Source organism: Pocillopora verrucosa, chromosome 4, assembly GCF_036669915.1.
Source record: "Pocillopora verrucosa isolate sample1 chromosome 4, ASM3666991v2, whole genome shotgun sequence".
Lineage (NCBI taxonomy): Eukaryota > Metazoa > Cnidaria > Anthozoa > Scleractinia > Pocilloporidae > Pocillopora > Pocillopora verrucosa.
Window position 1 is genome coordinate 15,118,122 of NC_089315.1, and position 25,456 is coordinate 15,143,577.

Below are 25,456 nucleotides of genomic sequence, written 5' to 3' on the forward strand. Positions count from 1 at the left end.
AAGATACCTTATTTTCCCTTTACAGCACGACTGTATTAAACATTCCAAACAATAGGACAAGAAATAACTTGAAAAATACGAACACTTTAAAATGTTATTCGAGCGGTGAACCGGCGCGAAGGTTTTAAAGGGATGAATGCTAAAATTTTACTGAAACGTGATTTGAATTATTAACTGAAACTAGTATCAATCAACAATTGGTAAAGAAGGTTTGAATTTTTCCGAGCCTTAATGTAAAAAAAAAAAAAAAAAAAAAACCAGAGAAGACTCAACTTACCTCCTCTTTTTTCTCCGATCCTTTATAGTTCGTTTCTTTTTGTTGATGACCTCTTTTTAGTCTGTTTCCTAGAGCTCTTTGTATTTCCTTCCAACGTTGCTCTACGCCGATGGATATTCGCCTTTCGACTTAACGCCTTTTCTTCTTCTCTTTCCCGTTCCTCTCGCCGTATTCTGCCTATTTTTGTGTCCTTTCTAGCTCCCTTTACGCCTTTTACTTCTTGCTTTCTTTCAGTCACTCTGTCTCTTTCTTTCCAGCCTATTTTAACTCAAAACTCTTCCTCCACACAAATAACAATAATTTCCTCCGGTTGAAAGAGCTGTAGCAATGCCGGTATTAATGCTTTGCAAGCTGATCAGAAATTGCAAATTACTGAGAGGTACTGTTCAATTACAACCTCACCAGTTTGATTTCCCGCTCAAAACGCGGGTTGCAAATAATCGATTTTCGAAAGCCATACCAGCCTTATCCTTGTCACAGTATCTTTGAACTTAGCCTTTTTACTCTTCTGCAAGTTTTAACTGAACACAATATATCTCAAAAATTAGAAATATAGCTGGCAATTTGAAATGTGTACGTGACTAGTTAGGAAAATGCAATTAGTTTTTTTAAGCTCCATCCACATGTCGTGCACAAAACTATCAAGCAAAGGATCTACCGTCCATCACAAACTCTCGCCGATTCTGAAGTTCCTTTAATTTTCTCATTTATGGATAAGATATACATCTCATTAGATACATTAGAAACATATCTGAGCCACTAACTCTATGTTGCAACTGGGGTAAACTGTATGGATGAAGGACAAGTAGCTTGTAACAAGTCGATATATTCCTTCCTAAACTGTCTGTTTGAGTCCATTAAAAGAGACTTCAAAATAGATTTCTTTAGTAGATTAAATCTAGATTCTGCAAACAAATGGATCAGCTAGATGACCATTACCGGAGCCCAGCAAACTACGAAACCCAAGACTTCAGTCATAAGTGTCCTGGAAACTTTTGCTTCTCTACAAAAATTATCTGATTGTTTCAATTCTGGAATTGATTGTGATGTCGGAGATATTGGAACAATTTAAAATATGCCAAAAAAATAATAAATATTTCCAGTCATCTGGGAACGTCCCTTGGTTAATAGATTGATTGAAAATATCACATATCGGCACACAAATAAGATCAGCACATTCCCTGACCAACCTAGCAGATATTTTGTCAAGGCCCGTTGCCTTTGACTTGTCTAGTTTATTTAAAAGTGAAAATACTTTATTTGGATTGGTGGGTTGGAGCTTAAACCGTTTATAGCTACCACTATCGCAATTTATCTCACTGGCAAGTTTTGGACCAATATTAGCAAAGTGGTTATTGAATTCGTTTGATAGCTCCAACGGATTGGTTATCGTTAATCCGTTCACTTTTAGTGACGCCACTGACGTTTTCCCAGATTTTCGAGAGGTTAGCTCGTTTATAGTCTGCCAGGTCTTTCGGGAGTCGCTGATGTGCTTATTAAAACTATTTCGGTAATAAACTAGCTTAAATGAGCGTATTTGCTTATTGGTTATATTTCTTTGTTTCTTAAATAATGCCCAATCGTTAGGATCATTTGTCTTGCTAGCTTTGATTTTTAATATGTCTATATTACGCATAGAGTCTTTCAATTCAGAGGTAATCCATGGAGAACTCCGTCAACGAACACGCATCGTTTTCAGTGGGGCATGTTTGTCAGCAATAGCTAGAAATGTACATTTCCATTGCTGCCACATCACGTTTGGGTTGGAAGACTCATATAAATTATCCCAACATTGAGATAGGATGTCATAACGAAAATTTTGACGATCGAAATTTCGGAAATTTTTATATGTAATAGAATTATGCCCATTAGACATTCCGTTCTGGGCAAGTTTTCTATATACACACATCATGCTATGATCACTTATCCCGATGTGACAAACTCCCGAACAAACGATCTTATCTGAGCAGTTGGTATAGATTAAATCAATTAGAGTTGAAGAGGTGGGTGTCATCCTCGTTGGTTCAGAGATGAGCTGCTCGAGTCCGTAGATATCGGCAATACTCCTTAATTTGGATATGTCATTGTCATATCGAGTAGTGATCATATCACAGTTCATGTCTCCCAGTACAAAAGATTCTACATTTTCACTATCCAAATTAATCCATCATGGAAGAAGCCGTAGCGGAACCCCCCCCCCCCCCCTTAGCTCAAGGTTGAGGGGGGGGGGGGGGGGGGAATTTCGTCGCTTGCCGGCCCTTCTTCTGCGATTCTTTTTTTTCACCCAAGATAAGGGGGGCGCCGGGCCCCTCGGGCTCCTCCCCTAGATTCTCCACCGGTATTGTCGGTTTCACGACGTAAATGTTCAGATTACTGATGTGCATGCCATTATGATAAGTGACACACCAAATAAATAACCGTTAAGAAAAGATTGTATTTTAAAGAAAATAACCAAAGTTCTTTGATTAACGACACCTGAGAGAAAGGCATGACCAAACAGGCCGTCAAAATATCGCTTACAGACAGGAATGTGATTGAAATGTTGGTAGCTGTACATGTAACCTTGACCTTTTGCAAATGATAGAACAAGTCAGAGTGTTCGCAGCGATTTTCATAAATATCAAGAGGACGATCACTGCCGATCCTTTAATTATTTTGTCTCTTTTGATCTAATCTGGAGTCAAATTCTCCTTCTCCTTTGCGATAAATCAAAACTACTATTCATAACCTTACTTGTCAAAAACAGTTGAAAGCTATAACTATTCACGTGGTCCTTGGTGCTTGGTCCATTGTGCATACAAATAAATTGGAAGAGTGATGCGCAAAATTTTATATGATATTCATTGGCGAAGAAAGTGATTGACAGTCAACTATCCAGACTTACAATTGCCACATCAATAATAATTTGAGTTCCCCTAATTCTCGTTATTATTAACACCGAAAATGAAAATAATTCCCTTATTTTCAATTTTACTTTCCTCTATGGCGTTCATAAATGGAATTTTGAATCATAACGAGACAATCATCCTTGATTCTTTTCAAGGAAGATGGTCTGTATAAAGCTCACAGCTTGTGTGATGGAGTCCAAGAGAGAAGCTATATTTGCAGCCATAATAGTGGAACCCAAACACTATGGCTGTAGCTGTCTCACACAGTGAACTGTAAAACAGTAAATGTTTACTATTACTCGTAGATTCCATTCAAATCTCCTTAATCAGACTCTCAGGCTGTTCCTTGTATTTGAAATAGGTATGAATCATAACAATTTAATGTCCTTAACTCGAAACATTTCTAATGACTAAAAAAAAAATTAGAAAAGGCTCAGTCGGTATTCTATTTTTAAGTCACTAAACAAAATAGAAAAACAGCGGAGTGAGGAACAATGTAACGTCTTGAATATCATTCAGTAGTAGAATCTCTGTGTTTTGAATTTTTTTTTACAGTGGTTATAAGGCCTTTTAGGGCTTTTATTACATTGTAGGCCCACTTTGATTTGAAGAGGCCAAGTCCCTTCTCTACTTTAGATAGTGCCTCAGAGAAATATAATTCCTTGGCTCTTATGAGTTCAGTCTCTACCAAGAACCTCAATCTTTTATGTTTTCTTGATTGATGTCCAATCATATCCTCAGAAATTTGTTGATTATCTTGTTGAGACTTTAAACCTCGTGTTCACTTCCACATTGTATGCTATCTACCTGGGTCATCAAGGACTCTAAAATTGAGCCGCGGCAGGTTATGGCGGCATAATGGGGCTCGGTTGCCATGGCTACCAACTGGAGCAATAAGAACGTAATAAGACCTTCATACTGCATTGGTTGGATACGTTTACCGTATTTTAAGAAGTATGGAAGCTCTGCTTGTGAGTTATTCGTGCTAGAACTTCGCTCTACGGCAAAGCTTTTCACGCGTTTGGCGTGCTAATAAAAACATGAACGTAAAACGTGTAACCTCGAGTCGTATCCATTCCGTATGGATGAATTTTGTACCATAGAGCATTTTAATCAAAAGTGCATTAAATGTCTCCTGACCAATGAAAAAGTTCTCTTTTTGAATCATTGAACCAAGCAACGTGATAAGCAGGCAGGGATCACGTTATCGACAGGTGTTGAGCTTATTTGGTCAATAAGAAAGCAAAACACGAAAGACACCGGCAGTCATTGATCAAACTAGGCCACAGCTTCCAACGCTGATTCTGAAAGGATTTCATAGCAAGCTTAAGAGAGGTGAGTCATATCTAATGGCTCCCAATGTTTTCCCGTAGGACGTTTAGAGCAGGATCGGGAAAGGTAAGCGTCTCGAACTTTAGTATCGATTGAACCCTTTTCCATTTTTAAAACATAATCAGAGAAAAACAAAAGATGTATACCGCGCTTTTTCCAATCAAAAAATGCTACTTAGAACTTCAAGATTTAGGGCGCAGCTAGACTGGGAATTCAGTCGTTGATGCAGGCAAATATCAAGTTACGCTTATGCGGTACAATGCACTCATCTCTCCGATCCGGATAGCCATTCGCACCTCTTTTTGTAAGGTGACTAAAGGTGTACACAACTCGTACTGTTCACCTTCCGCACTGAATTTAGAATTAGTTGACTTATATGAACGGCAGTTGGGTATGCCCTTTCTTCCTCAAAATCCCTGTTCACTCTGTTGTCATCTAACAAACTTTAAGGGCTATTTTCCATTTAGTTATCTTTCTAAGTGTAAATCTAATTTACGCAATGAGTCCTTTGTAATTTCTATATCACCAATCTTGTTTTTGTTTTGCCCGATCTTAACCGCAAAAGTATGAAATTTTGGGTGGAAAGGCGTTTTGGAAAGAGTCAATAAGCCGAAAGTACATACTTAGTATGCGGGAACTGTTCCACGTAACGCGGCATAATTACCATAACATTATTTGGTGCTCCGGCCACGCAATACGTTCGTCCCCTCTTCTTGATTTCTCCTTTCTTCTCCATAGTTGCCGACGTGTCTTCACAGTTTTCTAGGAGAACTCGCCGAGCGCTTAGTTCGATTATTTCAAATCTTAAATACAGCTATTACCAGAAAACGCGAAAATAAATTTTGCGTCATAGGCACTTTAAATTATCACTATTGTTATTGTTATTATCATCCTAAAATTTTTTTTCACAATTTAATTATTTTTTGATTGTCAATTAGACAATATATTATTTAATCATCCTTCTTTTGTGGGACGGGGTACTCATAAGTATGTGTGATGCGGCTGGTTTCTGTTGCACAACCTCTATTCAACAAGAATAAAGGGGTAAGTTTCTAAAGAAACTGTGGTGCTGCGTCGGTGGGAGAGTAAAGCAGGTAATTTAGTGTTAACAACTGGGTTGAAAACGTAAATTAGCCACCGTAAAGGGTAAAAAAGCTGACGTTTCGAGCGTTAGCCCTTCGTCAGAGCGATTAGAGGAATTGTGGGTTGTGTGTGGGTTTATATGTAGAAAGTGGAGCTACGCCATTGGTGGGAATATGGTGAGTGGGAGAGTAAAGCAGGTAATTTAGTGTTAACAACTGGGTTGAAAACGTAAATTAGCTTAATTAAATTTATTCCTGTTTTCTCGTCACCATATTCCCACCAATGGCGTAGCTCCACTTTCTACATATAAACCCACACACAACCCACAATTCCTCTAATCGCTCTGACGAAGGGCTAACGCTCGAAACGTCAGCTTTTTTACCCTTTACGGTGGCTAATTTACGTTTTCAACCCAGTTGTTAACACTAAATTACCTGCTCTATTCAACAAGATTTGAAGTGCTATCAGCGCAAAAACAATGGCGGCAGGTTATGGCGGCATAATAGGGCTCGGTTGCTATGGCTATTAACTGGATCAAAAAGAACGCAATAAGACCTTCACACTGCATTGGCTGGATACGTTTACTTACTATTTCTGTTATACAACCTCTATTTCTGTTCGTTAAATATTGTTTCATACACATGCAGTAAAATTACTGCATAAGTGTTTAAAATGTGGTGTTGTTTTTGTTTTGAGAAAATATTTGACCCCTACGTTCATTTTGCGTCGAAGAGCTTGAGATCATCTTAGCACCAAATTCAGTGCTGCTAACGGGTCTTTTCCTTACTGAATACAGCTACAACTGCGTAATTTTTAATTGAAGAGTTGTTAATTCTCGCTCTTGGAAGTCAAGCTGCCGGAAAAGATTCCTTGCCGATCTCCTACGAGGGTGCCTATGTGAGTGCACACGATTAGGAAGTGATATTCGAAAATCAATGTCAGTGCTTGTTGCTAAGTCATGAACAGAGTTGCAATCGATTCCAGAATATGCAGAATATGCTTTTGGATCGATGATGAGAGAGCATTATCATGGCACGCGTCTTCCACATCCTATCAGGCATATTGTCTTTTGTCATTTTTCGTATCTATCTAACTTAAAGAGTCTATAGGAGCAGGATCTTTAAATGTCGGAAACTGCAGCGTAATAAATACAGAATTTGTAACATTGTATATAAAATCAAAATATTTCACTTTCAAAAAAAGCTATTCAGTACTATGTTTTAAACGTGTCAACTTTATTCGAAAAGTGTCTTGCCGATACGGAAGACAGCAGAAGACGATAAACATCCAACGATCATGTCAGGATTGCGCGCGCAAAAAAACAAAATTTGTCCTGTAATAGCCGGATCAAGAAACTCAGAAAATTCTTTTCTTCGAAGAGGTAGCATTTTACCGTTTAAATCCCCAATTATGTAGATTCAAATAAATAATCCTTTCAGTTTTTGCCGTGACACTACAAAAGACGATAAACATCTCAAAATAATTTCTCAGTGGCATCCACCGACGCATAATTTAAATCAAAAAACTTTTCCTCGCAGAAATATATCAGCAGAAGTGATCTTCTCATCATGGAAGCTTTGAGGAAATTTGCTTTCTTTAAAAAGAGACCAATTTATTGTCTGAGTCACCGACTTTTGCCGAAAAGAGTCGCTAAATTTGTGAAGCAGGCATGCTGCGAAATACGCTACCTTGAGTTATTCAACCGATTGATGGAAGGAGGAACGGTGGATCGGAATATCCCAAAACGCGGAATGTCTTCACGTGTGAAACAAAAGTCTCGAAAAGAGGAATTGCTATAAGATAAGGAAACTATTTATAACTTAAAGGCGATGTTAAAAGAAGCATCGGTAATCATTGTTAGAACCCAGATTATTGGGGAGCCATGAGGCTTTCGAACTAGCCCCTCTAAAGTGCCTATGACACGAATTTTTTTTTGCGTATTTATTAAGTTTATCATATATACAAACCAATTTCAATACGTAAAAAATTTTAAAAAACTCTGTTTTTTCGGGTCCGAACGTGCTCTTATTTTGTTTTTTTGGTGTTCCGTAGACTTTTAACTAGTAAGCGGGTGATGACGTAGAATACTGCGAAAACTCTCAGTTGACACTTACAAATCTCTCACATCTCCTGTAATTTTTTAACAGTCAGCGTTGATTTCGACAAAAACTGGCAAACACGGTTTCTCGCCTGCGGTGTTCAGGTGAAGGTTGAAACAAAAACCCCCTTTACTGATATTTTTGTTCGTATGGTTTGTGTTTGGTTTTTCGTGGCAAAATCTATGCAAAGAATGGGTAGCTGTGTTCGTTTCTGTTGCCGTAACATATTCCTTCGCACTAAGAGCGGCGAGGGTTCTCCTCGGTCAGCGCTCTCGAGTTTCGTTGCTGTAGCTGCTGTAGAGTAATTCCCTTAGCAAACCAAAAGTTAACTTTTGACGGAAGCATCACAAGGATCAGTTTTATCACGAGGCACAATTATTTTCCGCCGATAAGTCATCGGGCAGATTTACTGGGAGTTGCACCTTTCCTCAGAAATTTTAAAGGCAGAGGCTATCGCCGTCGGGCCGTCAAACGGGAACGAGTGAGTTTATAGTCGCCTGCATCAAGTTTATCTCAAATAGGGATTTTGATTGATAAAAACTTTAGTTTAAATGCAGCATTGCCACATAACCGATTTCGCACTCTGGCAAATAACTGACATCAGTGTTGCAAATGAACATTTCGTTTGCATCGACTTTCATATAGCGCATCGATTCGCTACTATCTAATTCAATAATATTTGTGGTACACTATTAATCTCGTTGCAGTGCTGTTATCACGAAGACATTGCTATTGTTGCTCCTTTTAGTTTCTTGTGGGAAGGGGGGAATTGAGGGCTCATGAGCAGGATTTTCGGAGAATACACGGACCCTACGAGCTTGTGTTTATGCCAGTATCCGGCAGGGGTTTCGCACTTTTTAGGAAATCGGTCAACTCAGAAAATGGCTTAACCTTGATTACAAATGATTTTTTTCTGTTATCAAAATACGATGGAAACTATTATTGGTAGGATTTTCATACGATAGAAAAAGCGCAAACGTGCTTATGTGGAAAGACAAGGATTATGACTACATCTCAAGCGCGTGAAATAAACAACAATTTGAATCTCACCATTCTTCGCCTGCGAAATGTCAGCCAAAGAGAATCAGGAATAGTAGTGTCCAGTGTGGGAACAGGCCCCTGAACCAGCATTCTTTTTAGTTGAATTTGATGGCCATCTTCCCCTGGTTTGTCCAGTTATGTGTGTTCGAAGTAATGGATAGAAATACCCGGTGTATGTGTATTATAATTGTGCATAACATAATTTGTCGCCCCGGCCACGCAATACGTTCGTCCTCTCTTCTTGATTTCACCTTTCTTCACCATAGTTGCCGACGTGTCTTCACACTTTTCTAAAGAGAACTCGCTAAGGTCGACTATTAAAAATATTAAATACAGCTATAAGACCCAAAACGAAAATATCGTGTCATAGGCACTTTAAATTATAATTGTATAGCTATTTTATCACTATTATCATTGTTAATGTTATTATTTTTTAAAATGTAATTATTGTTTGAGTGTCAATTAGACAATATATTTTTAGTCATTTTTAGTCAACTTTCTCTTGAGGAACTGGGTACTCATAAATATTTGTGATGCGGCAGGTTTTCTGTTTTGAATGTGAGACAAATATTCTTTAACGCTACCTTCTAGCGTCATCATAAGACCTCTATTTCCGTTCAATGCGTAAAAAATCGTTCTGCACCAGTAGCCAAATAAAGCCTTTGACTGTCAATTTTCTGAGTTTACTAAGCTGTTTGTCTCTTCTTTCCTTAAACAGAAAACGTCTCCATTACCAATCCATAAAGAAGACCCGGATAAAAACAGGTATTCCTTCCTCTTGCTCATGCGTTGTCTAACATGAAGAGAACTAATGTTTTTAGAATGCAGTGATGTTTTTGTTTTGAGCAAATATTTGACCCCAGAGATCACTTTACGTAAAAGAGGTTAGGATCATCCTAACACAAAATTCAGTGCTGACATACGAGCCTTTACCCTACTGAATACAGCTACAACTGCGTAATTTTTAATTGAAGAGTTGTTAATTTTCGCTCTTGGAAGTCAAGCTGCCGGCAGAGGATTCCTTTCCGACCTCATACGAGCGCGATTGTGTAAGTGGATGGGATTAGGAAATGATATTCGAAAGTCTAAGTCAGTGCCTGTTGCCTTCTTCAAAATTCTTTAATTCAACCTATTTACTGAACGCAACGAATCGTAAACTTTTCAAATTTGCAATGTGTGCCGTGTAGTAATGAATAGTTCCTCTAAAGCTAGACTATGGCCACGAATGGATCTTCTTCTATAGATGTTTCATTTTATTCCTAAATTAAAACATCGAGGGCAAACTCCAATGGACAAAAGGACTTGATTGATTGCAAAAAATGTCGAACTCAGCAAACAGCAAATTATTTTTTTAGAGCGGTTCGCATTTCTAAATGGATTTCGTTTACTGTTCGCCTCATTGTTATTCTTTCCTCCCTGCTGACTACGAAAATAAGCTTGGTGTTAGGCTTTTAACTGGTATTTGGTAGCATACATTGTAATATGCAAAATGTCCAGAGATATGTTCGCGTGTCTCACCTGGTACGCCCAAAAACAGGTCACGTGGTCACCACCAGCTTTCATGGCAAAATACAAAAACTTTCATGTAAATTTAAAGAAGGGCGAATATTTCTCAATCTATATTAATTTGCATATTTATGGTGAGCCAAATTTGAGGTCGATTAAAAAAAAGCACCCAAAAAGAGCTAGGCGATCATACACTGAAGGATTTATTATATAACCAAATTTTTTACACAATTTTGAGAGAAAAATTGAAAGCGGAATTCACGCTCAAAGAGTCAGGCTCAAGGAAATATTTTTGAATTTTGTTAAAGCAAAGCATACAAGGAGGAATTTTGAAGGCCAACTTTGTCCAGAGTTAAAAAGAGTAACCGAAGGCGGTTGGACGTTTTTGTTTAAGCTTGCCAATTATCAAACGATTACAAGAACTCTTGCAAATAGTTATACATGTGAATATATCGTTCGTAGAGAAAAACTGGAATGGGTTAATTTTTGTAGCATGATAGTATTCAGTTTACTCTAGGAAATAGATCGGGGAATAGATAGTCATTAGTCGGCCTTTACAGTTGAAATTCCTTACATTTATCGAGCTATATTCATAATAGGAATTTATAGCATGGCATTCCCGTAGACATGACATGTTACCTTAGCAACAATTTCCTTCTTCAAAAATGCTGGCTGAACAAAGTAGAAAAATATTGGGGTGAGGAACAATGTAATGTCTTGGATATCATTCAGTACTCGAACCTCTGTGTCTCAAATTTTTTTTTTTGCCGTGGTTGAAAGGCTTTTTTTAGGGTTTTTATTACATTTTATGCCTTATTAGGTTGAGGTAGCTGGGTCATGAAGGGCCCCAAGATCGGGCCGCACGTTTCCTGATTTTGATCGTTCCCTACTGATCTATGGAACCTGCTAAGTTATGATCAGAGCTGAAATCGATTCCAGAATACGCCTTTGCATCGATGATGCACCTCAATCAGTCTCTTTTCAGGATACAGTCAATCTGATTCCAATGCCTACCACAAGATGACTACATCGTGTATCTCCCTTATTTATAATACTGACAAACTATGTTGGTAATGTAGAGATCATTATCATGGCAGGCGTCTTCCACATCTATTAGGCATACTGTCTTTGGTCATTTTTCATATCTTTTTAACATAAAGAGTCCATAGAAGTAGAATCTTTAAGTGTCGAAAACTGCAGCGTATTATAGACAGAATTTGTTACATTGTACATAAAATCAAAATCTTTCACTTGTAAAAAAGCTATTCAGATCTATGTTAAAAACGTTCAACTTTACTCGAAAAGTTTTAAATCCAATTTACGCGGCGTTGTGGGGGCTCGGTTTCCATGGCATACCAACTGGCGCAACTAGAACTTTTCACGCATCTGGCGTAGTAGTAAGATCATGAACGTAAATCATGTAGCCTCGAGGCATATCCATTCCTTATGGATCAATTTTCTATCAAACAGCATTTCAATCAAAAGTGCATCAAATGTCTCCCGACCCATGAAAAAGTTCTCTTTTTTAACCATTGAACCAAGCAACATGATGAACAGACAGGGATCACGTTATCACAAGGTGTTGAGCTTAATTGGTCAATGAGAAAACACCTAAGATACCGGCAGTCATTGATCAAACTACGCCACAGCTTCCAATACTGATTCTGAAATAATTTCATGCCAAGCTTAGGAGAGGTGAGTCATATCTAACGGCTCCCAATACTTTCCCGGAAGAAGTTTAGAGCACTAAGGATCAGGAAAGCTAAGCGGTTCGAACTTGAAACAACTCTACAGGGCAGAAAACTTTTCCATTTTTGAAACATAATTAGCGAAAAACAAAAGTACATTGCGCTTTTTCAAACCAAACAAGCCACTTTGAACTTCAAGATTTAGGACTTAGCTAGACAGGGAATTCTGTCGTTGATGCAGGTTAATATAAAGTTACGCGTATGTGGTACGATGCACTCATGCCGAACGCCGCTCCGGATAGCCATTCGCACGCATATGTCTAGTCGTATCTACCAAATTTCTATATATTTGTGCTGCTGGTACGAATTGTGGAACCTTCTTGAAGTGTGAAACTTTTCCGGAAACTTCATCAAACCAAATACCATTAATACCAGTAATGTCAAGATCAGCATTCCTTTTCCTATGGATCATCTTTTCAGTTCCACCGTTAATTTATCGAGACATACCCTGTATACCCCTTCTCCTTTATGCTTGTGCGTTTTGTCAAAAAAATATATGCTTAAGCCAAAACCTTTGGACTCTGGTAGAACTTGCTGTTTAACTTATCAGAGAGCGTGTTATAGCGAGCTTTATCAAATTGACAACTTCGGTCAGGTATTTTTCCATGCGTTTGGATATTATTTCAATCAATGAACCTAGCAAAATGAATAGTAGGCTGAGATCACGTTATCAAAGAAAAACTTTGGTAAAGAGCAAAACATCAGAATGTTAACGCCGTCAAGATGTCAAGATTGATCGAGCTACGTAGACACATAGACCCCACAGTTAACAGCAGCAACTCTAGAGATACTTATTTTACTATTAAGCAACATTGCCAAAACCCTTAATCACCAAGTCTAAGGGAAGTGAGTACTATTTGGCAATTCCCAACACAGGATCAACAAGCTGATCGACTAAACCTGAAAATTCTGTTATGTTGAACTTTGTAATATTTGACATCATAATTAGGCGAAAAAAGAATTAGATGACACTTTGGCCTATCAAAAATTCTGGTACAGACAAAATATTTAGGATGCAACAAATCCCAGAAACTGGAAACGCAACTAGAATTTCGTTGTTAGCGCAGTAAAAGAGAAGTTCAATTTGCCACACAAGGCAAGTCTGTATAATTTCGTTTCTGAAAAAGAATTCACATAATTATATCAAATCATATACAGCATTATTGATTCTGCGGGGAATCTTTCTTTAGTGCACAACTTTTACTTAACATTACCTTACTAAATACAAGTACTGCCCGCAAAAAAAAATTCATAATTTATTAGGTCATGTACCTCTGCGCTTGTGCAGTCGTACGAAAACTATGGTAATTCAGAAATACTTTTCCGTTAATTTCACCAGTCGAGAACTTAATAAGTCAAGGCGAAGGACAGCGTCGTCCACGATTCGTCATTTTAAAGCAACGTTATTTTCTGACAAGTTAGCTTTTCGATTAGGAGCTTTAGTTACACAGAAAGTTATCAAAAAGCTGACAAAAGTCGAGAGAAATTGAAAACCAAACAAGTCTCTTCAAAGTCGACTTGAAATCGCTCCATACCCAAAAACTTTCGAGGGAAACAGACAAAATAGCTGAGAAGTGTTTCGAGACAAAAGTGTCCACAAAGAAGTATTTAACCTGCGGTAAGAATAACAAAAGTCCAGGCATAAGAGAAATTGTTATGCAGCGTTGTTGGATTGTACAAACTCTTTGACACAACAATTCCTTTCGGACATATAAGTCCTCAATAACAGTAGCTGACCGAAAGGCTTTTCCAAACGTCGTTTCACGTTAAGGCAACCACTTCGGTCTTTATTTCCAGCATTGATTCCAATCCTTCTTGAAAATTGAAGGATGGTGAAGTCATAAAAATTAAACATTATCTCTATTATTTGTTTTCAGGTGTAAACTTCATTCAAAATACCTCACAGAAAGTGAAGTATTAGATAGACCATCACCAGTTATGGAGGGTGAGTGGGGAAAATTTGAAATCCTACGTGAGGAAGTGGAGAAGCTAACAAAATTACTGCAGAAAGATACGGAAGAGGTTGAAGATATTTCGAAGCAGTTCGAAGAGACCCTTAGTGAAGAGGAAAAAACGTTCAAGGAATGCGCTGATTTGGGAATACTATGCCAAAGCCTAACCAAAGCAATGACTGAGTTAAGTAATGTACGCGAGAAGTTGACCTCTAAAGATATAGTCATTGAATTTGTTGGAACAACTAACAGTGGCAAATCATCCGTTATAAACGCCCTTCTTCGCGAACGTCGTGTGCCTGTTGGATTCATGCAAACAACCATGTGCTCAATTAGAGTTCGCGTCACGGAGAATAGAGAGTGGTCAGTTGAAAAAATTGGCAAAGACGGAGAAAAGAAGCTTCTCTCGGAGGCCACTGAAGAAAAGGCGTTAGAAAATCTCTTGAGTAAAATGAGCGGTCTGCAAAACGAAAAGTTACGGAAAGAGGAAGGAATCGATCTATACACCACTATACAGATCAACTGGCCTAAGGAAAAATGTAGAAAGTTGCCTGAAAACGTCATCTTGTGTGATACACCGGGCTTTGGAGAGAGTGAGGAAGATATCCAGCTTGTCACCGAGAGGTGCAAAAAAGCAGACATAATTGTAGCTGTTATGGATTCCACGTCACCGTCGAGAGAGATAGTGAGTAAAACTTCAATGTTTTCCCTGTTAGCATAATTAATTTTTATTTTGATTATGTTGATTACATTGAAGCAATATAATGAAAAGCTGCTTACTCTTTTTTCAGCAAAGACGCCGCGTTATCTGCGCAAAGCCTGTTCTAATATTCAATATCATTATCACACCCTGTTCCCTGATCAAATCAGAAGTGATTCCTTCGAGTTAATCGAATTTATCCACTGGTGTAAAGAGTTGCATTGTATATTTTTCTTTTATGGTTAGTTTGAAGCGTTTTAAATCACCTCCGAGTCGCAAACAAAAAGCTTACCACATTTTTTAAGATAGAGTTTAATGAAGTTTAAGCAGCAGTTCCAGTTACCATAAAAAGTATTTGCTTTGATCTTTGCACCGATAAAAAAATTGACCTACTAGATGTGGAATTTCTGGCATGTCCCTTTATTGTCCGTATTATTCAGGTTTTATTTTAGGAATTTGGCATTCTCACTTGTTTAAGCCAGAAATCCAGCAGTTAAGGGATGACCTTGAACATCTAAATCACCACAAACGTAGACCTTGAGCCAAGGGTAGTTTCAAGGGTGCGTTTCCAAGGGAAGTCATTTTAATAAAAACACTGGTGTTGGAACCTATGAAAGAAAATCAAGTCCATGACCCTATTAAAATTATTAGCATTTTGATGTCTATTCGTAAACGCGTGAAAAAAAACGTTTGTTATTTTTATGATATCGTAGCTCATTGAGCTAGTGAAAGACGTAGGTTGTCCATTCACTTTTGGAGTCTTTACAAAATGGGACGAGTGCTTGAGAAAAGCGGAGAAAGAAGGAGATGACACCGTCAAAAATGTGACAGAAACAGCCGAGGTCTTCAAAAAGGAATTCTGGGAGGCTCTTCAAGGGAAAAGCAAAGTTTACTTCGTTAACGTGGAAAACTTTTTAGAACCTAACGTAAGTACTCACGTTATATATAATGAATCTTAATTTATGCACAAATTCACAATGCAAACAACGATACCACACTCTGTAGACAGAAATGTCGAATAAGGAGAGCTATGAAAAAGGTCTAATATGAGGCATGAACAAATATCAAAGTTTCAACTGAGCATAGAACCCTCTGAACCTTTAAGAGTTTCTTCTTTTCCTTTTTATTTTTGGTTTTTTTCCCTTTAACACCACATTTGGCAAGGACAGCGCCAGAAATAATAGATTAAATATTCTTAAACTAGTATGTTCAACGTTGTGGACTTTAGAGAACACCACAGTATAAGGGTAAAATTTAAGAAAAAGAACCTCTCGCTGACCTCCACTAACGTCTTATTGCCGATCACAACAACTTTGCTCTGATATTACACTACCCATTCTTTTCAGTCCAGTTTTCAAGAGTTCGAGCGCACCTTGGCCACGAAGGCAACAGAGATAAAAGGCAAGTCATTAACAGAGCAGGCGAAATCTATCGCTTTACGATCCTTGGAGTACTGCGATCGGTTAAAAAAAGCCATCGGAAAGAAGAAGACAGAAAAGCTACAGCGTCTAGGTGAAGAGTTGGCTTCCGCGAAGAAAGGTAGTAAGACTCTACATAATCCTTTTGAAGGCATCAAGAGTGAAGATGAGGATTTACAAGTTTCCACCGGCGACACAAACCTGTTAGAGGAAGTAAATAAGAAATTAAGTGAAGGAGCATTAGAAGAACATTCTGTCGAATTCTTCCTCAAAAAGATTAACGAGAAGACCACAAAGGCTATCGCAAGCAAAAGAGATGAAATCAGTAAAGCATATCAAGAGTGGAAAAAAAACACAGCATGCCGCAAGTTTCAGTCTTTCAATTTACGGTTTCGTGAACCTCCACAGCTTCAGTATCGAGAATTACCTAAAGAAGAATACAACTGCTTATTTGACCCTCATTACTACTACACAAGTAACTTTCTCTTGCCCTGCACTTTTGGTGTTGTAGCTTTAGCAAGTCCAGCTGTTGCTCTCCTTGTTGCCGTCAAAGCAGGTGCGTGAGTCAATGTCAAACATTTCAGATAAAGTGTCAAGTCCTATTCAGATATCTCGAACCCCAGATATTCTTAGAAGCGAGCCATCCCGGGAGTGGACTTGAATTACCAACGCAATTTTAAAATCGATCTTTCGAAATTAGGCCATGTCTCTGGGTGTTAATTTGTATCAACGAATCTTTCGAATTTCAAACTAGATGTTAAAACTTGGGCTGTTCTTAGAAGCTCACAGTTGGTACAACTGACAAACATCTGTACATGTTCTCGCACCACGTGGCGGCTATTTTTTAATTTTAAATACATGCCATTCACAATAAAAGGGCGAGTTCACAACCAAAACAGGAAGCCAATTTTAATTTTTGAAACCGACACCGATACGTCGTGTATTTCTGCTTTCATGGTAGACCAAATTTTTTTTAATAAGGGATGAAGACTTGACTTTGGTTAAGAGTTGTCTATTCAGGAAAGCAACCAAAGCTAACAGCATGTAAAATTGCTACTGTTAATCAGCTGGGTTAGGTGTATAATTGCTGTGGCGCTTTACACAAGCCGTCGAAGGTAAAAAGTACTCTTTCCTTTACTTTATGATATTTTTCTCTGGGTCAAATATACGGAAGTCTCTCATTTACGTATTCCCCTCCTCTTGATATTGACTGTCACAAATAATTAAAATGCTCTCTTGCTTACAACCTTCAACCTTTGGCTTTCTAGGGGGATTCCAGTTCTTAAGTACACTGGCCTGTGGTGGAGCAGCCGGAGGAGTCGGAGGAATTGCCTCTCTAGTCACTGGTATTTTTCGTCTCGGCGACAAAATGAAGAAAAAGTACCCGATTAGCCCCTACAAAGTAAAATGTTGGAAACGTTTCCTCGTAAAAGAATTAAAGAATCACCATGAAAACTGCAAGAAGATGTTAAGGGAGGAAAAAGGGGCCAACCTTAAGAGACTAAAAGAGAAATTGGAAATTATCGTGGATGAGAACCCAGTCGAAATCGAAGAGCTTTGCAGCGATTCACACTTCTGGAACGAACTGGGTTCACAATTGGGAATCATAGAAGACAGTATACGGGCAACAGTTGAACAGTTGAAAGAGCTGTTGGCAAAGTGAGTATTTCTCTCTACGTGATTGGTACAATAAGGACCCAAAAAAAAGGTTATTTTTTCGCGAAAAATTGTAGAATTTTATGGAAAATCACTTTACACTAATTTAAACACTAAATTCGGCACATGAGAAGCTTAACGTTTCAATTGGTTTGGCACTTTTTGCCATCTTATGTGACTTGCCTGGTTGAATTAATTTGCTTATCGCGCTTGTTGAAGCAATTGATTCGGCGCATGAAAAGTTCTACATTTGGTTATGTAAATGCTATTTTTAATTCTAGCGAGGATATGGGCCAATCAAGCGCTGGAAGGTATACTTTCAAATCATTTCTTCATTCTAAAGCCTCTTTCTAAATCTAACAAGAAAAAAAACAATCAAGTACGCAAAAAATAAATAAATAAATAAGACGGGTCTGTATCGATCCACCTCTTGTCATTTTGCCAGCCGATCAATATTTTCTCATGTAAACGGATACCTAACTCAATAACCCAGATATCATTGTAACTGAAAGAGATAGTTATGTAATAATCGCTTTTTTTTCGACTCACAGTTTTTTTCTGAAAGAACTCTATCCATCCTATTCGCCTGAAAGTTTACAGCACTAAGGAGCGAGGATGCACTGTGACTGCACAATACACTACGAACATTTCTGGCTTTGATGGATGATTCTTTGTAGAAGACGCTAATAACACTCTAGTTATGTAATTGGGCACGAAGAGCTGTTTAGTTCAACTCTGCATCGCATGTAGACACGTTTCCTTCAACATCTCAGTATCCTTACACCATAATTTAAGTGTGCATGCACGCCATCCTTTTGTAAATAGTTACATGATCATAACTGCAAGAGTTTTTGGCTTCTTCACATGGTGTCGAGTTCATAAAGACGCATAGAAAATTGTAGAACAAGACGTCCATTGAAACATTTGTTCGAGATCCTGCTTAAGGAAAGATATTTCGATTGTGACCAGGATTCGCCTATGGCATATACACGTCTGAAATGCCATGACCAGAATAAGATAATTGATAAGGATTGAGGAGTGTATGTGGGAATAGGCTCGTTTGTTTGGGTCATTTAATGTGCCAATTGCTCTTGTGGCCAATGTTGTGACGAGCTTGGGCAGTCACGGCAAAGGAAGGATTTTTGCGGGCCAAAAGATTTAGGGGAAATATTCAAAGCAAAAGTGACTTTCTTTAAACCTGAAAACTATCATCGTGATAAGCCATACTTGTCCTTGGTAACTCATTCTTATTCTGATAAGCTAGTCAAGTGATAATGATAAAATATTTTACTACAGTAATGTGATGCATAGGCTGTGCACAAAACTTAAATTAGACTATACCTTTAGAGCTGCTACCAATCCCTACACATAACAAAATGTTAGTGAGGAAAATAATATAAAATTTGGTTGAAAAATTAGAATTCGGCGTGGGCTGCATAGACAAGATTCTTAGAAAAAGAAATGTGCACCAATGGAAAAGCTAAGCAAACTTTTTCACAACACCTGCCTGTACCTGTATGGCATGTAGTAAAGTCATTCAGGTTTAATCTTGAAAACACATGTGCATGCCGATTTCTCATTAACCTGTAGTTCAGGCCTTTCATGACTTTATTCTTTAATACATACCTCAAAAAGAGAAAAAAAAATTAAAGTTTCTATTTATTCAGTTTCATGGAGACTAATAGTGACCATGTTTTTTGAGCAAATATCCAGAGGTGGATAAAAAGTAGGATATGGTCTGCACAACTCTCATATTTTAACTTTTTAACCTCTAAAGCCATGGCATTTATCATTATTCTTGCCTTGTGCATTATGAGTGTCAATTAATTTAACTTTCATACATCAAAATACAGGAAATACAGAAAAAATTTTTTTAAATTTTATTTTACAACATGATACTTACATTAACTATATCAAGGTTAATTTCACGGGACTCTCTACGTACATTGTGTTACACTACTTACTTACAGTATTCTTAAGATACAATTAATATTTATGCTACTTACATTGTTCTACTTACACTACGTACAATATGCACAAATATTTAGACGCCCATCATTTACACACAAAAAAAGAGAAACTTATTCACAAAAAAATTACATCTACGAAAAACAAAAGGGCTAAATTGTGGGTGGGATAGATAAGAGTAAGAGCTTGAAAAAAAAACCCCAAAAATTCAGCGTTTAACAAAAATTGATTTTCAGAGGCTTAAGATCAGCATAAGGAGAGTAAGATATAGCCTGCGAGCAGGCTCTTATTTGGAGCCCGCCTGCAAACTATATAGCAATTGTAGTGCATGAAGTATTTTGTCCCACTTCTGTTGAAATCTATCCTGTAAATCAGTCACGATAGATACTTGTTTTTCAATTTCTAAATTATATTTCAGCCGTTGCTGATATTCTCTGATAGATGGAGTTATGTTCTTAAATATACAGCAATAAATATAATACCTTGCGAGGAGCAAACAATGACTTACTAAAATATCATCTTTCTTTCCTCTAAAACCTAAACATTCATAGATATCCAAAACGTGTGAGGAAGGTTTTCGTTACCGAACATTCCCCGAAAAAGATGGATTAATGTTTCCTTGTCTGTTTTGCGCAAATAACAGAGAGCAGTCCCGAAACTCCCATTTTAGATCGAAAGGAATTCGTTGCTATACGTCTGTGGAGAAATTTGAGCTGGAAGTTCCTTATCTTAATACTGAGCGTACACAGCCCTTGTGGTAAAAAATTGACTTTCAGCTAAAATCCTCCACCACTTCAAGGTCACAGTCCCTTACCCATTTTTCTTGACTCTTTCGGGGGCTAGTAGAAATTTTTTGTATTAGAATTTTATACGCTAATTTAGTCGGCTTGGTTGCTGCAATCAATTTTTGCACCGAAAACCCCTGATCCTTTCCATCTGGTGTTTTCAATTTCAGAGATTTCATAGCGCTCCTTATGGCCGAGGTCACTCCATAAAATTCAAGGAAAGAGGGAGATAAGCAATATTTCTCTCTAAACTCTCCATAAGTTATGACCTAAAAATCATCGTTAACAAGATCTTTGATAATTTGTACACCAGCTTCTGCCCAGTGCTTGTAAAAAAAAAGAAAAGGCCTATTAGCAATTCTAACTAATGAGTTATACCATATTAATACTACTACTACAAAAGTCATGTTTGGAGAGGAAAGAGTCTCTAAAATTAAAGTCCACCCAGATTTCGATAAGTTTGATGTCATGTTTGGTAGAGTCTTGTTTTTCTAAGTTCCCAAGAAAAACTAATTTTCTTCCCCATTGTGAAAGAAAGAAATCCCCCAAATTTTTCCATTTGGATTTATAATCATCAGAGATATAGATATACTTTACTATCCACGCGATCTTTAAAGACTTATTAAATGCCATGATGTCCAACATTTTTTGACCACCATCACCATAGTCAGCAATCATTTCGGACCGTTTGATTTTGGCCTTTTTCCGTCCCAGAGAAATTTGAAAAGTAAAACATTTATTTCTTTTAACGATTTAAAACACGTACGTAATGAGGACAAAATGTAGACCAGTTGGGATGCAGCCAACGTCTTTATAATTGTAATCTTTCCAGGAAGCGTTAATCTCTTGTTTTTGCCAATTGTTAAGAATATCTTCAACTTTGTGAACGTTGTCTTCATAGTTCATTTTCATTTCTTCATTTTGGTCCGTACAAAACCAAACACCTAAGGCCTTGACTTTACCATCCGCCTATTTCAAGTTCTTTTTCTGGGCACATAATTTGAATATAAGAAATGATACCCCTTCTCTGAGTTATGGCTAGATTTTCATTTTGATAGCTTCTATTAAGGGAACTTATAAGGAAAGGAGATACATCTTTACAGAAAACTTTTCAAAATTCGGCAGGGTGACCGTCTGTACCGGGCGATTTACCGGATTCCATTGACTTGACAGCTTCTAGACATTATTTTTCAGTAAAGAGACCCTTGCATTTTTTCTTATCCATTTCGTTGAGTTTGTGGTGTTCACAGCCAAAAAAAGGTTTTTTCCAAAAGTTTTGATATTTTGGTACTTTAGGTTGTGTAAAGATCAAGATAAAAAGAGTTACACTCTCTCAGAATATCTGAGTCATTTGTAAGATTTGCTTCATCCTTTGCCTTGATTTGCATGAGATTGCCTTTTTTTTGCAGTAGCGATTTTCTCGGCCCACAATATATTTTTTTTCCTCACCTTCATTATACCATCTCGTTTTGGATCTAATTATGGCTCCTTTTGTTTTGCACTCAATGATACTCTCTTATTCCCTTTTCTTCACCCTCAGTTGTTCAGCAAGAGCTTCTTTGTCGTTGTTTATGCAGTTCTCCAACTGCCTTTCGAGAGCGGCTATAATTCTCAATATCGGTTTCCTTGTTCTTCATTTTCTTTGTTTTCGCCTTTGAGTATTTGACTGAAGTATCTCTAATTTGAAGCTGAATCATTTCCCATAACAACGCTTCGTCTACTGTTTCGCTTCTTTCGTATTGGTTGACCGTTTCAAGAATTGTCGATTTAATATTGTTTACGTAATTCTACTTTTCCCCATAGGGATGAGTTTAATTTCCAAAGGCCTGGTCCTCTGGGATGGGTCTGATAATTAATAGCGATGTTGCACAAAGAATGGTTGTGTCCTCGTGTACCGGTACGCAAAGGAACGAAACATTAACGAACTGCGTCACAACTCCATGTATGGATATGAAAACAATAGGAATTCCCCCGTGTACCGGTACACCAGGACAGCCCCCAAAGAATGGTTCGTTTTATAGCCGGGAAGGATGTCAACATTTAAAATTCTTCCGGCGAGACTTACACTTACAAGAAAAGGTTACAAGAAATAATCTAACCGACAATGTATTTCGGGTTTGTTTTTTGTCTCGATGTGTATCTTCTCCCCTCTAGGTTTGTTTAAGTCGCGCCATATATCGGTCAGATCAGGGTTATCTCGAATATTTTGAATCACTGTCAAGGAATTTCGGTGTTCCTTCTAAAAGTGGGCAATTTTTGTCACGTTCTTGTGGTTGACGCACTGGCCGTTACCTTTGGCAGCTTTCTACTTTGTGTCTCTCCAAGCCAGAGGCTAACTGCTCGTTCTATTACATCTTTTGCTTCCGATACCGGGGGTCCTTTGATGGAAATTTGTAACAAGGAGTCAAACATGTTGTCTTTTAATGAATTTCGAAGCCTCGTCTTTATCCCCTTCAATGCACTTGCGCCTTTTTCTGGCCAGACAGGCTCTGGGCTACAGCAGACAACCTCACCAGGTTTGGAAACATTACTTTGAATGACGGAATGCTGCACAACATGGTTAGCAACCACTCAGTCGGAGTATTTCCTGGCTGTGGTGTGATGGTCATTGGACACTCGGTCTTCAAATCCTGTGTAACGAACTTGAATTGTTCCCACTCAGACTTCAGGGCTTCAAATTCCACGTAATCTGTGGCACCAAAATGGTCTGCATGTGTGGCTCTATGGTTCACCCCGTAGCTCTTGAAGTAGTGGTTTCCTTTGCAAGGAGACGTTGCAAATCAAAGATTGAAAGAGCTTGAACAAGAGGCAGAGAGGGGAATCTTGCTGATATGTTCTCTTTCAACATTCCCACATAAGTTTTGATAAAACCAGTAAGGAAGTAAGTACTTGCATCAGTGATTTGGATTCCAGCCAGGCCCAATTTTCCATTCTCTGCAAGCTTTAAGGTCGTCATTCAGTGTCCCAAGAATTTCATCCATCCTTCTCAGATCTCTATCAAGCTTAGCAAAGCAGTATGACACAGCTGACGGTAGGCCGGCAAAACTCAGTTCTCTATGCGGGAGTTTTGCTGAGGAATGCAAGGTGTGTGACAATTTCTTTGAGAATGCAGAGAGTACCAATAAACTTGTGACATCTGGTCTGCATCAGTAGACCACAAGCAGTAGCATCATCCTCTTTAAAGAACTCAAATGTCTGAAGGTGTGCAATAAATTATTGCGCCATAGCCGCTACAGACTTGTGAAAGGAAAGCCAGCGACTTGCATCTGCTTTCTTTGCCTTCTTCATGTGCTTCTTGGCTTGAGAAAGTTTCTCCATTGGCAGAAGGTTGAGTATTTCCCCCCTGCACAGCGGCATACTCAGCTGTTTACTTGCAAAAATGCTCATAGAATTTCCATACCGGCTTGCAGCAGGAGACCTTCAACTTTCTTGATATAACTCAGCTCCTTAGACGCATCTGCACAAGCAAGTACAAGTTTGCGGAACACACAATGGATGTTGATGAGATCTGGCTATCTCTCTTGATTATTGCTGCCATTTCACTGTGTCTGCCAATCGTTACACCCACCCCATCTTTATCACAACTTTTCATCTTTTTCAAGTCAATTTGGCAATCCTGGACTATATTCTTTGGACACTTGGTTAGCTCTTGTCCAGTGGCAGCTTCGGTCATGTGTTGCGTTTTTAAGAAGTCTGTCTGTGGCTTTCCGCTGGAGTTAACATACTTAACGAAGACGACAAACTGTTGGAGGACTGAGATGTCTGTAAGGTTGGTTAAAGCTCTTTGTTGTCCGTTTTTTTTTTTTTGTTTCAATACAATGTCTGTACTTTAGTAATGGCGAGCAAAGATACCACGAGCGAGTTTTGTGTTTCCTGGTATTTAGAGCTCTGTGTATGGAAGTTGACGTTTTGTGCAGGAAGTTGATGCCATATCAGAGGATTGACTCTTGGCGTTCACAAGCCCTTGATGTTTGTCGGCCTTGGGTATTGGTCGACCTTCCTTTGGGTCTTTTCTTCCGGTATTTTATGCTTCATGAGGCTATTAACTAATCTAGCCAGCTCAACATTGACAGAGCTTTCTCTCTTTTCGCTTGGGTCTAAGTCCTGTGCGATCTCTTGCAGCAAGTTGCTGCTCTCTTTGGTTCCTGCCAAAGCGGCAGGTTAGGGAGGATATTAAAGAAATGGATATATGTGACATGAAAAGGAACCCATTACAATTAAATTAAGCAGAACGTTATTACCTTACCTTTAGTCTATGCTTCAGAATTGATAGCTGTAATAGAAATTTTTCTCGGACGCTTTTTGTAAAATGTGATGACTATGAATTTCAGATATTGGTTCTTCAGCTTCCAGCATTAAAAATAAATAAATAAAAATGGTATCGTAAGTGGTTCCATGTTTTGGGAGACAAACTATTTGCTGACGTTCGAATGAATCGCGTAGAAAGCATAAAAACATAGTACCGCCACCAAACAATGAAATTCATTCCCCATTTGTGTGCACTAAACATCTGCGGCCCGTAAGTTAATTCACAGATGCTTGACGGGTTCTCACATGACAATTTTGTCGTAATCAAATAACTCATCAGACTTATGTAAACATGAACAGAGCTGACTCAATCTCATTTATTTTATTTTATTCCAATTTTCGGAAAGGCCATTACTTCAGTCTAAGGGTAAGACCTCACATCTTTGACGAAGCGCGATTCTTTTTAAATGAATGAAGTAATCTCCTCGATAGTTTAATGAAGAGAGGATGATAGAAACTTGGTCACGCCGTTCGCTATCATTTGAAAAATTGCTAGGCAAAACATAATCCACAATATGACTTCCTTTCCCTTAACACCACGACTGTATTAAACATTTCGAACAATAGGACAAGATATAAGTTGAAAAATACGAACACTTTAAAATTTTATTGGAGCAATGAACCGGCGCGAGGGTTTTAATAGATGAGTGCCAAAATTTTTACCGAAACGTGATTTGAATTATAAATTGAAGCTA

At 38.2% G+C, this 25,456-nt stretch overlaps 1 protein-coding gene across 1 annotated transcript; it reads left to right on the forward strand.

The window, feature by feature from the left end:
- The first annotated feature begins 4,391 nt into the window (after positions 1-4,391).
- LOC131773413 (transmembrane GTPase Marf) lies at positions 4,392-19,721 on the forward strand. Its single transcript, XM_066166200.1, has 7 exons — positions 4,392-4,500; positions 9,439-9,485; positions 13,852-14,611; positions 15,340-15,552; positions 15,973-16,600; positions 17,313-17,703; positions 18,252-19,721. The coding sequence occupies exons 3-7, from the start codon at positions 13,913-13,915 to the stop codon at positions 18,304-18,306; spliced, it is 1,986 nt and encodes a 661-aa protein (XP_066022297.1). The 5' UTR covers positions 4,392-4,500; positions 9,439-9,485; positions 13,852-13,912; the 3' UTR covers positions 18,307-19,721.
- The last annotated feature ends 5,735 nt before the right edge of the window (positions 19,722-25,456 follow it).